The 15,166-nt window shown below is 39.5% G+C and overlaps 1 protein-coding gene across 3 annotated transcripts; it reads right to left on the bottom strand.

Moving 5' to 3' along the window:
* Positions 1 to 220: 220 nt before the first annotated feature.
* Positions 221 to 14,709, bottom strand: LOC135643524 (TOM1-like protein 5). Of its 3 annotated transcripts, none has more exons than XM_065160575.1 (10): positions 14,552 to 14,709; positions 13,911 to 14,018; positions 13,710 to 13,788; positions 13,503 to 13,601; positions 13,285 to 13,398; positions 7,058 to 7,212; positions 4,589 to 4,664; positions 4,227 to 4,312; positions 1,568 to 1,729; positions 221 to 877 (listed from the first exon to the last, which is right to left on the bottom strand). In XM_065160575.1, the coding sequence occupies exons 1-10, from the start codon at positions 14,566 to 14,568 to the stop codon at positions 502 to 504; spliced, it is 1,272 nt and encodes a 423-aa protein (XP_065016647.1). In that variant the 5' UTR covers positions 14,569 to 14,709; the 3' UTR covers positions 221 to 501. The 3 variants fall into 3 exon arrangements, with proteins under 3 accessions (XP_065016647.1, XP_065016648.1, XP_065016649.1); XM_065160576.1 differs by lacking the exon at positions 14,552 to 14,709 and adding an exon at positions 14,403 to 14,545; XM_065160577.1 differs by lacking the exon at positions 14,552 to 14,709 and adding an exon at positions 14,340 to 14,480.
* Between the last annotated feature and the right edge of the window lie 457 nt (positions 14,710 to 15,166).

The following is a 15,166-nucleotide window of genomic DNA, read 5'->3' as shown; positions in this document are numbered from 1 at the left end:
ACTTAAACATCGAAATATTGAATAGACTTTATCGGGTACACCCGACAGTTTTTTTGCAGCATCTCTTACCGAGCTCACTCGACTCCTGACATCAAGTTTATGACCAATCTGCACTCGAATAAAAGTACCTTGCTGTAACCTTGACATGAAGCTTTAGCATCGAAAATGTTGCTTGAGCATCAAAACTGATGTTTAAATCACCTGCAAGATCAGATTCATCTACAAATCAACATGCAACTCTGATGATCTATTCTAAACATCATGAATGTTTGAGTTTGGTTTACACACTACAACAAAGCCTGCAACAACCCTCTGGAATGCTCAAGAGTTAATTGGTAACTTTCGTCCATAACCATTGTTTCTCTTGCCCTCTTATATACAAAACACCATCATTTCCCAAACAAGCAAGCGCAGATGAATTGCAATAAATGGTCAGCACAGATAGATCTGGCGTTAGAACTTTGAAGCAGATGGCCTCTCCACAGAAGTTCCTATCTGTCATCAATCCCGAAAACCAAATACATCTCGTTCACTACAGTCAGTGCTGCAACTCCCAGAGCTACTAGCATTGCGGCTGTGCAGTGATAGGTCCCTGATGTGACCTTCCAGATCTGAACCGTCCATCCTTTTATTATCAAGAAATTTGTCACCCTCCATGTTTTTGTTCAACTGAGGTGATAAATGGGCTGGTGGATGCTGTTTAATCCCTGGATCAGATGACTGCCTGCATGTCGGACTTGGTCTACTATCTGAATTAGATGGCTGTATGCGCAGCGGTCTAATTATTGGTCTGCTCATATTTTCCTCAGGAATGGGTCTGAAATAAATTACAGAACTTTCTGAATGATCTTTGGCACATGCTTTTCCTTTCCGTATTCTGTAAAATTTCCAAGGAAGAACAGCATAATAAGATGAGGTCAAAGCATAAACCTTGGTTATATTACTGGATTACCTACTACACCTCCACAAGATACTATTAAATTGCGAAAAGAACATTTGCATTTTCAAGAGATGTAACAAGACCAATGACCTGTCACATGGTTTTGTCATTTGAGAAATTAATTTGGTCTTATTTCATAATGCTTCAATTCTGCAGCAATAGCGAGGATAAAACTGTATAAAAAATGGGCGGGCTTTTAATATATGATAAAAGTGTTCGGGAGACACAAACTGGCCAAGACTTGAGAGGTATAGATTGCTAAAATTTGGTTGCTGATTTTTGTATTAGTAAGCATCGTATGATCTCTATCACCTAGGAACCCCCAGTGTCGAAGACAATTTGAACAAGGTCATAGATTTAGACTTAGATATATGTGCAGAAGTTGCAAATTTCTACAACCATTTCAAATCATGACAATAGAATGACAGGATTATGCTCTACACTAAAAGATGATTCATTCTTAAGCTGGTTGAAGAACTTGGTTCAGCATAATTATGAACCTCAGTATGTCAGCAGTTTAAACAAGCACATACAGCATGATAGAACTAATCATTCCCAAGGTACTTTATAATAAGAAGTTGTTGCCACAATCTCAGACACAAAAAACATGAAGTTGAATGGTGTTACCTTCGATAAAGACTTTCTGCATCTTCTTCCTCTTCTCCTTCCTCGTTGACACAAGAAGTTGGAGTAGCTGTATCACAAACTGAAAGGAGGCTATCATGGTGAGTTAGCACCTGATGTAGCTGCTCATTCAACTCAATGGCTTGAGTAACCAGTTTCTCATCCCTGAAGGTATCAAGAACATGAAGCTTAAATTTGTGGTAGCACCAAATAAATTTTTACATAGAAGAAAGATCCAAAACAAGATTATGAGCTTCACCCAGTGGATAAAAGGCCATAAAGGATTCTGATCCTAAACTTGGATTGGCTCCATGGGGTCATAACAAATAGCTTGTGTCATGGAGCAAACAATGTTTTAGATGGTAAGATCCAACTGATATTTTTTTAAATCAACAATTGTGATTGATAAAATCTTCCCCTGTTGCAAAACAAGTTATTTATGGTAGTAAGTCTTGAATGCATTAAAAATATGATTATGTTATTTAACGTTTAAGTAAAGAGAAGATCAAAATTTAATAATTTTGAAGTTAAGATTATGCATTCGTGAAAATGTAATCTTAATTATAGTGGGCAGTGGGCACCAATGACAACATCATCGCATGATGAATATTTACTGACACCTGACACCACTTCACAATGATTAAATATCTTAAACCAAGATTTAAGTTACTGGATAGATCTATTTGCAGATCACATACTTTAGTTCAATTTCATATGCTATTAACTTGCAAGTAAACTCCATCATCCAGATCAGCAGACTACATGTGAGTTACAATATTCAATATCAATAAACATCGTCTCTCAGATCTTTCCATTGACACAAAGTAAAATGCATTCTTTATAAGATCTTGCATTATTTACTCCCATCCAAGCCTTAAAAGATGGTTCTTTTGTGCAAAGAAAATTTCAAGCAACTATTCACTATTCATTGGATGAAGTGCAAATATGAATTTGTTAACAAGCTAGAATACTCCTTTAAGAACGATATCTAATCCATGGAACATTGTGTCTAACATTTCCCATCCTCTAGCCGTTCTAGACCACTGACATAAACTATTAATTCTAAGCTTTTACTCATTTACACACATAATAATAAGAACGATGTTCACAGAGAAAAATTAGATAGAACTTTCTAATAACAAACAGGTGTAATGATAAATAACATACTGATGGCTGCTTTATCAGAAGATGATTTATGAAATATATTCTAATATTGCTACTTTAAGCAGACAGCAATCTTGTCATCAGGTTAGTTTATGACCAAAGAATGCCCAGCTCGCAGATTTATATGATACATTAGAGTCAATTGAGACTTCAGGCATCCAACACTGGGTGAAATACCACAACAAATGAATAAAATAAGTAAAAGGACAGAAAAGAGAAATTTTTAAAGGAAAGGGAGGAAAGTGTGACTTCTTAATCTCTTCAATCTCCTCATCTTGTTGTACCTTTAACAGACAGGAGTTGAAAATAAAGATCACCTCCTTCCTCAAAGTCAAGATTCAAAAAGAGTATAAACACAACCCTTTTGACTAACATAAGCTTTGGGCCTGAACCAGGTCTCTACCAGTGAATCTGATAAATGACTAGTTTTCGGTCAATGCTAATTGAAGACAACAATATATAGTGGTTCGACTTAAATAATTTCACCTGAAATCAGGTAGAGCCTGTACACATGAAATTCCAGAAGGCAAAATTCTTTCTTCGGAGTAACCCATCAGTCTAACAATCAAGGACATTTCACCTGAAATCAAAGGATTTTAATTTCGAATGATACCGCCCGTATTGGGCGGTAACAGTTGATATTTCGATCGTTATCGCCCGAAATAGGTCGGTAATGGTCGATTTCGACCATCGCCGCCCGCTACTGGGCAATATCAACCTAGTTGTGGCCTGGCTACAGCGAGGGAAGAAGAATCATCGAGGGAGAAGAGGGAGAAGGCGCTCGAAGAAGAGGGAGAATCGGGAGAACCTTGACACTTCCCGATCCAACACCGCCCTCCCTCGACGATCCCAATCCAGGGGTAACAGAGAGGCGATGGCTCGACTTCTTCTTCGTCGCGTTCTTCACCGAAGGCCGGAGACGTTTATGGCCTTCAACGTCTTTGCCAAACGCCGTAGATGAGGAGAAGAAAAGGAGGCAGCGTACGCCTTTTTTTTTCTATTTTTATATTTTTCTATATTGATTTTTATATTTTTTATATTATACATACAGAGCGATATCAAGCAAAGCTCGATACGTCGGTACAATACAAAATTACAAACTTTGCTTGAAATCAGGCAAAACCTATACAAATGAAATTCCAAAAGGCAAAATTTAGTCCTAGGAGTAATCCACCAGTGCAACCAGGAAGAATTCCTTCCAAGGAGTAACCCATAAGTGTAACCATCAAGGACGATTAATCAACCACATAATAAATTCTGTTAAACAACAAGCCAAATCTAACGAAATGAATGCATGAGAAACTAATATGGAAGAAAACATATTGCTTTGCTGGACCTTGCATATCAAATATGTCTAAAATCCTGCATAAAGAAAGAGGTTGAGAATTCACTACAAGATGTGATGCAATAAAAAGACCCAACTTACAGCTAAATGAAATCAGAGGAGGCCTAAGTAAAGCATTGATGCACATAGGGTGACAAGATTAGAACGTCTCACCGTGAGGTCATCACTAGGTGCATGATTCGCTGCTTCTGAAATGAACATTGTTCCACTAGATCTAAGGTAAATTCATCAGTTGCTCCCTGCAACAATATCTGTACTTATAAATGTCTATCTTCAAGATGCAAAAGCAAATTTGGTCCTCATTTTTCACAAAGCAACAAATCAGTTGAACTCCTAAATTCTAGCCTGCTGAACATGATGGAAACATAATACTCCTAGTGGAAAAATTACTGTTATGAATATTAACTTTGAACAAAGTACTTACTTTAACCAGTTTGACTGTTATATTAGGAAATGTGAACATACTCATCGTGTATAGATAATGAAAAAACAGACAAAGGTAATCTAATCAATACCTGTGGAATCTTAGGATCTAAAGTATTCAGCACATCCCGTAAGACTTCCAAGACGCTGGAGGCTCTATGAATTATACTGGAAAAAGAAAAGCATGACAAATAAGAGACACTCAAAGTAACTTGGATGAGGATTATACACCTTTGTGCAAATAACAAGATTCAGCAGAACAAGAAACTAGGCATTTTGTAATTATTTCAGTGGAAGAAATAAGCTCTTTAAGGATCTGAACAAAAAAATAGCTGCCACATATTACATACCTGTCATGCTTCCTCTGTATACACAGAAAAATCTCATGCTTTAACACTTGAATTAGATGCAATTATTCATTTTCCAACACACTATTATTACCTCAACTATTTACAATAAACATTAGATTCCAATTTAGCAATAGTTTGAACAATTTAGTGACAAATGGTTACGATATAATCCTATTCTGTTTTAGTCATTTGTGATTGCTAGATTTGCTTACATGATGAATGTAATGTTGGTTAAATGATAAATGTTACGTTGGCTAAATGATGAATGTGATGTCAACTCTCATATACTGACGTCTTCATATTACATACTGTCATACTATAGTGTCAAACGCAAGACATCACTTCAGAAAAGGTATGATCCATGATACTTCATTTTATTGGATAGAGTCAAGGACTATTGTACCACCCGAAATGGTACAGTACAGGTGATACGTATCGGTCCAGGCGTGGACCGATACACAGACCACCTCCGTTTCGGGTGGTCCAATTACAATAATAAAAGATTCAAGAAAGTGTTGGGGACCCATCCAACTCAGTATAAAAAAAGGAAAAAAAAAGGGCTCACGAACGTGAGCCCTGTTCTTGCATAAGATGTCGCTGCCTATACACGAGCCCTCTTTTCGCATAAGATGTCACTGCCTCATCGCCACCGCTTCGACGCTCCTTGCTGCTGCCGCCGCTGCTTCAACACTTCCTCACTGTTGCCACTACCGCTTCAACACTAGTGTTGCTCGCTGCTACTGCTGCTCTTCTCCTCTTCTTTCTTCTTCTTCCTCTTCCTCCACTGCTTCCTTTTTCCTTTCTCTACCACCCCTTCTCTTCTCCCTCTACACTGATACATACTGGCGTACCATGTGTCAGTACATCGATACAAACCAATACATACCAGTCCGATAGATTGCTGAAACGGTACATATGCCCGAAAAGGCAATCCTTGGATGGATTATCATTGAACTGAATTATTCAACAGTGTATTGGCAGTTAAATCTAGCAACCACTTTAAGCATTGCAAATGTTGACATTTCAAGTAGAACAACATCGTATGATATATATTACTTTGTTTAAAGTAGACACCATGCACCTGCATTTTCTTTCTTGTCCAGCAATGGTGTCAAGCATGACTTCAAAACCAATTATTTCTTTTTGGATGCCAACCAGCACAGTGCAACATGGGTCCAATGCTAACTGGTACAAGTTAAGCATGATGGAACACATGCTGACACACCCTTCCCAAAGCAGAGCCTTTATTTTAGCACAGTATGGTACACATACACTTTAAAACAAACATAAATTTTGCATGATGAATTTGAAATTCAACCAGCATAACAACATTTACTTTGTGAAGTCTTCCATTGCTGCATTCATAATGCCTTTACTAAAGTATGAAATAAATTGTTTTTTTTATTATCATGTTTATGTTTATTTTATTGGAGGATCAGACATCCTCACTAGTGGAGTGTTATAATGAGATCACTGGGCATGTATTTTGACATCCATACCCTTATACTGTCATAGACGAGTAGTCCTACAGGTAGGCATATGTGTATAGCCAACACTTCAAAGTGGAAATATATTTTTCCAGGTAGGATGTAGTTTCGAAGTTCCTATGGTTAATTTTGACCAACCAGGGCATTAGGACATTCAAGACATATTAAAGACTCCTGTTACAAGATATTAGAAAATATGATATGTATCGATAATCAATTAACACTCAACCTATAGTCTCTGGCATCAAGCAGCTGACATAATATCAAACCACAGGGCGAAGTTGTATGCTCTATCTTTTTTGTTTTTTTGGATGCTCTATCTTAGTGAGAGAGCCAAGTACAGTGAAAAGTCTATGGATGTGCATCCATCCAGAGTTTAGAAAGTCTTAAAAGTTAGAATCATTTAGTTAGGGATCTTGGAGCTAGTGCTTAAATAGCTCCTGTTTCCAAAGCTTGTATCAATAAAAAAGCAAGCAATAAACTGTATACAACAACCACATAATCAGGTCCCGGTTCTTGACAAATTTGAAACCTTGCTTCCATGGTTTGATGTTAGACCGAGGTAAGTAGCATGTGAATATTTCTAATACCTCAGGCAGGATAACCTATGAAATCTTTAGATTATCCACTTCAATCCATGCAAGCAATGAACATTTTATTCTCTATCTGTTAGCAAAATACTAAGATAACTATGACAAAAGAAAAAATTACCAGCTCACTGTACCTAGAGTCAGGCACCAACTGAGTGGTCACTTGCTTTTCAATATTTTCACAATTATGAAAATGAGATTCTTGAGGAGAACACTTTGCTTGATTCTGAGGAGTAGATTCTTCAGGTAGCATAACATGTGGGTGTTGAGGAAACTGTACTCCAGAGGACTAGATAACAGAAAGAGAAAAAGTTAAGAAACATGTGGGCGTTGAAGAAACTGTACCCTAGAGGACTAGATAACAGAAAGAGAAAAAGTTAAAGAAACTATCTCCAATGATCCTGCTGGACAAAAGGTTAATTTAAGAAGTAGAATACTTATCAATGAAGCAACTACCACAGCAAGACAACAAGATATCCAACTACAGTCAGTTCATCTGTCTTCCTCCAATTCAAGATACAGAAATTTGATGGTCATTCAAGCCATGAATGGTCTATTTAGTGGACTAAGAAACATGGCTGAGGCATAGATGGAAGTACCAAAGTAGATTATGCCACTGAAGAAGACATGCATGTCTAGTACAAATTTAGTAAATCAACTTTGGATGCCACAATGGAAACTGACTCTCTATATTTAGAGGTAAGGGCTGGTCCTCCAACCCCCACATTGGTGGGAGCATCGTGGCACCAGGTATGCCCTTTTTTTCTTTGACTTTGGATGCCACAGCCTATCAAACATGAGACGGCTGAACCTTGCCTTTATCACAAATTTTATATATACACCAGAACTCGGCAAGTCTCAGTACAACAAGATCATGCATAAAACATATTAAAATAATAAAATGAATGTGAAAGACAAATTACAAAACAAAACAAGAAAAAAGAAACAAGATGCTACTTATGATTTCAAATGCACATTACTCAAACTATCACATTTAAATTAATATGCATAGCAAGCTTGTTCCTAGGTCACATGAGAAATTAATTCAGAGTAATCAAACAATTGAAATGAATCTTCTATCATCAAATGAAAGACAAAAAAAAAACAGGAAGAAGCGAAACCAAGGGTAAGTCCGATCATCATGAGTTCAATTATAAAAAGCAGCAAATTATCATTTCAAGTGTTGCTTCCCAAAATTTATTTAGTAGTGGAACAACAAATCCCCAGTTTTGGTCAGAACAAATTTCTGCTATTTGGCATCTTGCCAAAAGACTATATGAGTATAAAAAAGTATTCCTACATGCAGAATGCATTTTAGTCATGCCTCAAGATCCCTAGGTAATTTTAGGACTTGCAAATTATACACAATAATAATTATGCTTATTCATAGTTCTTATTTTGTTTCTCATCCTCATACTATTCGCCTTGGTTTCTTTAATACTTGTGACAAAACAAGGGAATATCAAACTTTCATACAAAATGCAAAAGGCATTTGAATGATTGACAATTTAAAGCTGGGGTCAGAGTTAGGATAAGCATGACGTCTTTTGACAATTCAGGCATCTGACTAACCTTCATTCATCAAGATCTCGAGGGAATATGCCTTCTGTCCATTAACATAAAATATTTTCTTTCTCCTCTACTTACAAAGTGAAAACAGGAGTTTGGTAAACTTTCAGTCTTGATAAAAGGGTAAAAAACAATAAGATTGAAAATGAGAGATGCATAACTACAGGCCTTTCCAACAACTCTGGACTTTTTTAAGGTCATTTAATCTAAGATCTCATTTTCAGTAACGGATACTACAGGACAAATGCTTGTCCTAAGAATCCCATATGATTTCCAAACCATGAAACTGTAGCAACAACACCAAGATTCTTTCTGGCCGTAAAAATCTAGAATGCCATGACTAGTATTCCTAATCAATCCATCCGAAGGTTACAAAGTCATATTTAGTGCAACACTATCTCGCATTGATTGAATCTTAGCAGCTATCAATCTAACAAAATAAAAAAAATGCTGGAGCCACAAAGGGAAACTCAACGACGAACACCACCTAGCCATTATATTGGAAATAAAAAAGCACAGAACTTATGGCATGCAACTCAGGATACTGTACATTCACTGTGAGCACTTCCTTGTCTCTCCAGCACTTTTTTAGAGAGAGACGCTATGGGTTTTTTCTGCTGGGGGCGATGAGTCATAGGGCTCCTCCTAGCCCCCCTGAGCAACTAGACAAGGTCGGTGCAACAGGTTCCAACTTTGGACGCTCAAGGTCCACCGCAGCCCACTCTTCCAGGAACTCTAAAGCAGTCATCTTCGACGGTGCTACCCTCCCCTGCGCTATCATGGGCGAAGGTACTCTCTGGAGGCAAACCTAGACCTCCATCTGGTATGTTCTTAACTCAAAAGTACTTTTGATAAGACTAAAGCTTCCTCGTTTAAGGTTGTGGTTTTCAACAAAGATCAACTGGTTGAATGGCGAAAGGAATGGGCTTATAGCCTTGTTGGATACTTCCTTGGTCGGCATCTACCTCTGGCTCTGGAAGTCATTAGAGCTTTTGTTGCCAAGTTTTGGCTTGTTTCACCTTCTCCCCTTGTTATGGATTTTGAGAATGGTTTCTTTCTATTCTAGTTTTCTAATCCCCATGACAGCCTAACTATCTTTCAACCCTTGATTGAATCGGTTAAGACAATTCCTGTTTGGGTTCGTATTCCAAGACTCCTGATTGAGTTCTAGAATAAAGAAGACCTGTTTTCTATTGCTTCGGTGCTTAGACGCTGAACGTTTTTTACGGGCATGTTTGTTCGCACTTGTATAAAAATCAAACCTTTCTCTCTTCCTTTGCAATAAGGTGTCTGCATAGGCAACCCTCCTAAGGGTTTTTTCCAAGTGGTTTTTCGTGTGGTCATGCTAGACATTAGCTCGCCGATTGCACTTCTCACCTCCACCTCCCCCTCCCCCTTGCAGCGTGGTAGCAGCATCATCAAATGGTGCCGTTCGGAGCGTTGTAGCACTAGCCATGGATGTTGCTGCTTGCAGCGATGTGGCTCCTTTGACGACGAAGGTTGCCACTCAAGGGCATAGGCAAATGGATCAGGCACCTGGCACAAAAGGGCACCAAGGTGAGATCCCTGTACTTGGTGTTCTTAGGTGTGGCGGACCTTCCTGGCGGCAAAAGTATCCGCACGTCGATGCCGGAGAAGAAAGGAGAGAAGGTCTTGCGGGCAGGGACACGTGTCCAGTTTATGGCTGTCAACGGGGAAAGGAGTATGATAATTAAGGGGTTCTAGTTGAATCCCTAACATCTAAGGTGGGGGGGAGCGGTGCCTTGTTTCGAGGCAACCCACCGCACGAGGTGGGCAGTGTGCGGATGGCTCGAGGAACAGAGGGATACAAGATTTCCGAAATCTTGGCATTAATGACCCTTCACGTTGTATTTGTAAGGGAGTGGATGTCTGCAGCTGTGTGATGGCTTCACAGCTCATCAGCCTCTACCACCTCCCTCTCGTAATTCATCAATACTCTTCCCAAATGGGAGTCCTAACACTTTTCCCCAACTCGAACTCCTGTTGGGACCTCCTCGCTTCCAAATTCATCTATATTTTCTTCGCAGATGGTCGGTCAAGAAGGTAATCAGGAAGGCTGTTGCTATTAAGGCGAAGGCAGAGCCTGCAAATGAGGAGGTGGATGACGTTCAGTAGGAGCTAGATGATGCTACCTTAGTCAAGGATCTACCTCCGACGAGTGTGGTTGCACGTGCCAAGGCTAAGGAACAGGGTGGCTGTGATTCTTAAGCCCAAGAAGTGTAAGATCCAGAAAACTGGACAATCTTGGTTTTTCGGGTACTCGTTTTACTATATGGGTTCGCTTAGACAAGGCTTTTGCTAATGTTCGTTGTCTCGATATGCTTGGTAATTCTTCGGTTGTGCATTGCCCGCGTTCGGTCTCTGATCACAGTCCCCTTATTTTCTCGATCATGGATTCGATTTTCAATGGCAGAAAGCTTTTTTTCATTTTCACAACTTTTGGACCGAATATCTATCTTGAGGAAGTCAAAAGGCTTATTAGTTAGGGACAATTGGGATGGTAGTAGGTGGTACAATGACCCTCTCCATAGCGTCTCTTATAATCTTTGTAATCTGTGTGGGATTCTTTCCCATTGGAAATGTGAACTATAGGATCCTTGCCAAGCTGCCTCTACCATACTGCCTTGTTGCTTCAGACTACACCAAGACTCATATTGTTTTCATTCCTAAGTGCAGCAATTCGTGCCAGGTTAGGGATTTTAGGCCTGTCTCTCTCTCTCTCTCTCTCTCTCTCTCTCTCTCTGTGAAATGTGAACTATAGGATCCTTACCAAGCTTCTTGCTAATTGAATGAAACCTTTTCTTGACTCCCTAAATTCTAAGGTACAATTTGCCTTCTTACCTAAATGTAGAATACATGACCATATTATGGTCGTGCAAGAGATTATACATTCAATGTAAAAATCCTTATGTATTGATTCATCATCTAGAAAAAGTTATGAACGTCTCTCGTGGGATACCATTTAGCATATTCTACAACTTGCAAACTTTCCTAACCAATTCATTCCACGGATTATTGTTTGTGTTTTTTCTCCCTCTTATGCTTGTTTAATCAATGGCAAAACCTCTTTAACTTCTTTAAAGGGCATAGGGGCATCAGACAAGGAGACCACCCGCTATCTCCTTATATGTTTATCCTTGTTTTCCAACTTTAATCCTACCTATTGAAACGAGCTTGTAGTAGTGATCATACAAGTTGTGTCATCTCCTCCTATATGCTGTAGACATCCTTTTGTGCTTTAAAGATAACAAAATCTCCTGCGAAAAAAGTGTTCAAAAAGTTAAGAAGTTTGCAACAGTTTAATATCCTGGAAGGCAGTTTTCCTTTCAAGTATCTTGGAATTGTAGTAGCTCCTAGAAGGGTGCCTTCTCATGTTCATGAGCAAACAGTAACCAAGATGACCAATAGAATTGGGGCTTGGCGAGGATCCTTTCTCTCTCAAGCTAGCATGTCATTCTTATTAATTTAGTCCTGAACACTATATCCTCACACTCTTTTAAGTGTAACTTGGATACCTCAATCTGTCCTAAATGACAAACAAGCATATTAGAAACCCTAAAACGCATGGGTGCATGTATTAAGAGCCAAGTATAGTAATATCAATCCCTGGACTAATAAGTTGATTTGTACCATGAGCTAGAGCTAGAGAATGGTTCCCCTATTGATGTCTTTGGATTTTTCATTCTCCAATCGATTTTAAACCAACATTTGTGAATGTTTCCTTGTGGTCTTCTTACAGCAAGTTAAATGGGGTTTTGACTTATGATGATTGGAAAATTGGCAAGCTTGAGAATGTAATTGGTAAGGTTTTGGCAGATAAGATGGATAGGTTTAATTTACCTCGAGTCCTAATGATGACTATTGGATATGGTGGTTTGATGTGCATGGTAGAGCCTCAACCAAATCTGCATTCATATTTCTGGGATGGCTGACAATATTTATGGAAGCTTCCATTGGTTCCTAGGATTAAAGTTTTTGGTTAGAAGCTCCTACATTGCAGCCTCCCAACTTCTGATAGATTGTTGGCTTTTGGGATTCATACTTCTTCTGAGTTCTGACTCTGTGTTCTGTAACACACACCACTGAGATTTCTGCTCATCTTTTCTTTCACTACAACTTTGCAAGGGCTGCGGGGGATTTTTTATTTGAACCAAACTTGGTGTCACTTTGCTCTACTTTCATACCTGGGATTCTGGTGATTGGCTTAATTCCCAAGATGCCTCAAATTACTATGTCTACTCGAGCCCTTAATTCACTTTGCTCTACTCAGTAGAGCTCCCTCACCATACTCAATTATTACTAGATCGACTTTCAACTTGATTGAACCTAAATAATTAATTAAAATATTTAAACTAAAATTAATAATAGTATACTTATCAAATCCTTAAAAGTCAATCACAATCTAATCCTCTTCCCGATGCTGCCCTCCAAGGAGAATCCATAGTTTGATTCAAGATAGTTGCTATCTTCTAAAAACCTCCTTCTTGGAATTTAAAATCTCACATGTATTAAGGGAGGGGAAAAGGTCAGCCAATTGTTGGTTGGCAAATTTGGCTCGAGAAACTGCTTCTAATGTTTTCTGGGAAGGAAGTTTACCTCCCGATTAGGGTTTTTTTGGTTCGCTGTGATGCGAACATGCTGGGTTGTATTCGTTCTGCTTAGCTTTCTAATATAATTTTCTTTTCTTTGGGAAAAAAAACTCAGGAGACTATACTAGTACTTGGGAACAAGGTCAAATTATAAGCATATGTAGGACTAAGTGAATACCTACCACCAGGTCGTAGTATGCAGTATAGTACTGTGGGTATCTTCCAGAAACTCCACCAAGAGCTGTCTGGGCAGCATCAAGAAGAAGAAATATTCTTTCTCCAACAGGCAAATCTGTCTGCAGTCATAAAACATCATGCTTAAGATTAAAAAAACAGAAATCGAAAGTATAATCAGCATTTGTTAGGAGATATCAACATTTCTAAAAGATTAAGATACGACCTTTTTCTTCACAATCTTCACTAAGATCGGTAGCAGTTTATTATCCATCACTTGTTTGTGAATATGATCTCCACAGTTATTTATTAGCATTTCTAGCAACTGCAATGGCAATTCAGGACCAGAAAAGTAGAAAATTGTTGATCATCTTTCATAGTTTGATGCAATATTTGGATGAAAATAAGATATGAATCAAACACGAAGACGTACCATAACAGAGAAAAATTGAGTATTGACATTTTTATTCTTCAGCTGCTTTTTTATGGATTTGATGACACACTTGGATTGCCTGATGAACGATTCATAAGCAGTAATGTTGAGTCATAATGCAAGACTGAAGAGAAGGTACTGTTAAAATACACGAGCAAATGGATAGGGAAAACACAAGCCGCAACCACAATGGCATATTACCCTGGATCACGTGTAACAAGCTCACAGATCTCGATGTTTCTCGTCCAATCCATCTCCTTCAATCTCTCACTTGTGGCCAAAATTACCATCTCGGCGGCCATTGGCCCCCTGCGAGAAACAAACCATAAGGGGAACGCCAAATGGACATCAATTAATTCTCAAGATAAGACCCACAACTTCCTGTCTCCATCCGGAAGCAGGAAGCCCTAAAAGCAAGAGATTGGCTACCATTAGAAATTTAGGACAGAAAAGAGCGAAACAATCTGACTAGAGAAACCCCAATCTTTTCTATACGAGACAACGAAAACAGAGAACAACTTTCTTTCCACTGCAAGTTCCGGAGACGATCACAGAAACTGGACGTTTCGTAACAAAATTAGGCAATTTAAAGAGCAATCACAAGAACAAAAGAGGGAAAAAGAACGGAACTCTGAGGAAGAAGTCGAAGATTAAACTCCGGGGCAACCAAAAGATGCCCAACCATCAACGAACCTAAATCAACTCGAAATGCAAGACCTCGAAAATGGCAGGTCATACAGGAGAACAAGATCGCAACCACATAAGAAATTTGCAGCAGGCAAAGATCGTCAACAGAGAAAACAGGAACCCTCGCAAGTATTAGAGCGAAGGCCAGAAATAACCCCAAGAATCCACGCATTTCCACGCCACTGATGCGCGATCTCAGTTAGTCCCCAAGGCTCTTTTGTTTCCGATCGATGATTGGGGGGATTTCGGCACCAAGCGACTGTGAGAGGGAGCTCACGGCGTGAGGAAGAGACGAGTGAGACTTAGGAACGCGACGACAGCTATAAGACGGTGTTCTTGGAGAAGACGAGGGACCGGCCCAACGGTGGTCCTCCTTCCCTGGCCGTCTGATTCACGAGCGGGGCATCCATCCGACCCGCCCGATGGAGGGGCGCGAGGCTCCGAGGTACCAAACAGGGAAAGACGAGTTCCGATTCACCATGGCTAAACGGGACCCACGGATTACGACCAATGGAAAGATATCTGCAACCTGATTGGTGTATGTACAAGGGACAGGTGATTCGGAGTTTTAGTTGGCGGGCTCCTCCTTTCGGGCCCGACATCGGTGGTGGCGAGCACATGGATTGGCGGCCAGAGTGGGGCCCGCCCCCAGTTGGACAGCGCCGTCCTGTGGGGCCGGGGAGCCTCAAAGTTCGATGTAGCTTGTATTTTTGTTATCATTTTTATTATTTATGGTGGTTTTAGTTGGCAGCTTCTGGGCGGAGATGATT

This window comes from Musa acuminata, chromosome BXJ3-7 (genome assembly GCF_036884655.1).
Source record: "Musa acuminata AAA Group cultivar baxijiao chromosome BXJ3-7, Cavendish_Baxijiao_AAA, whole genome shotgun sequence".
In the NCBI taxonomy this organism is placed as follows: Eukaryota; Viridiplantae; Streptophyta; class Magnoliopsida; order Zingiberales; family Musaceae; genus Musa; species Musa acuminata.
Note: the sequence above shows the minus strand (reverse complement) of the source record. Positions and strands in the feature narration are given on the sequence as shown.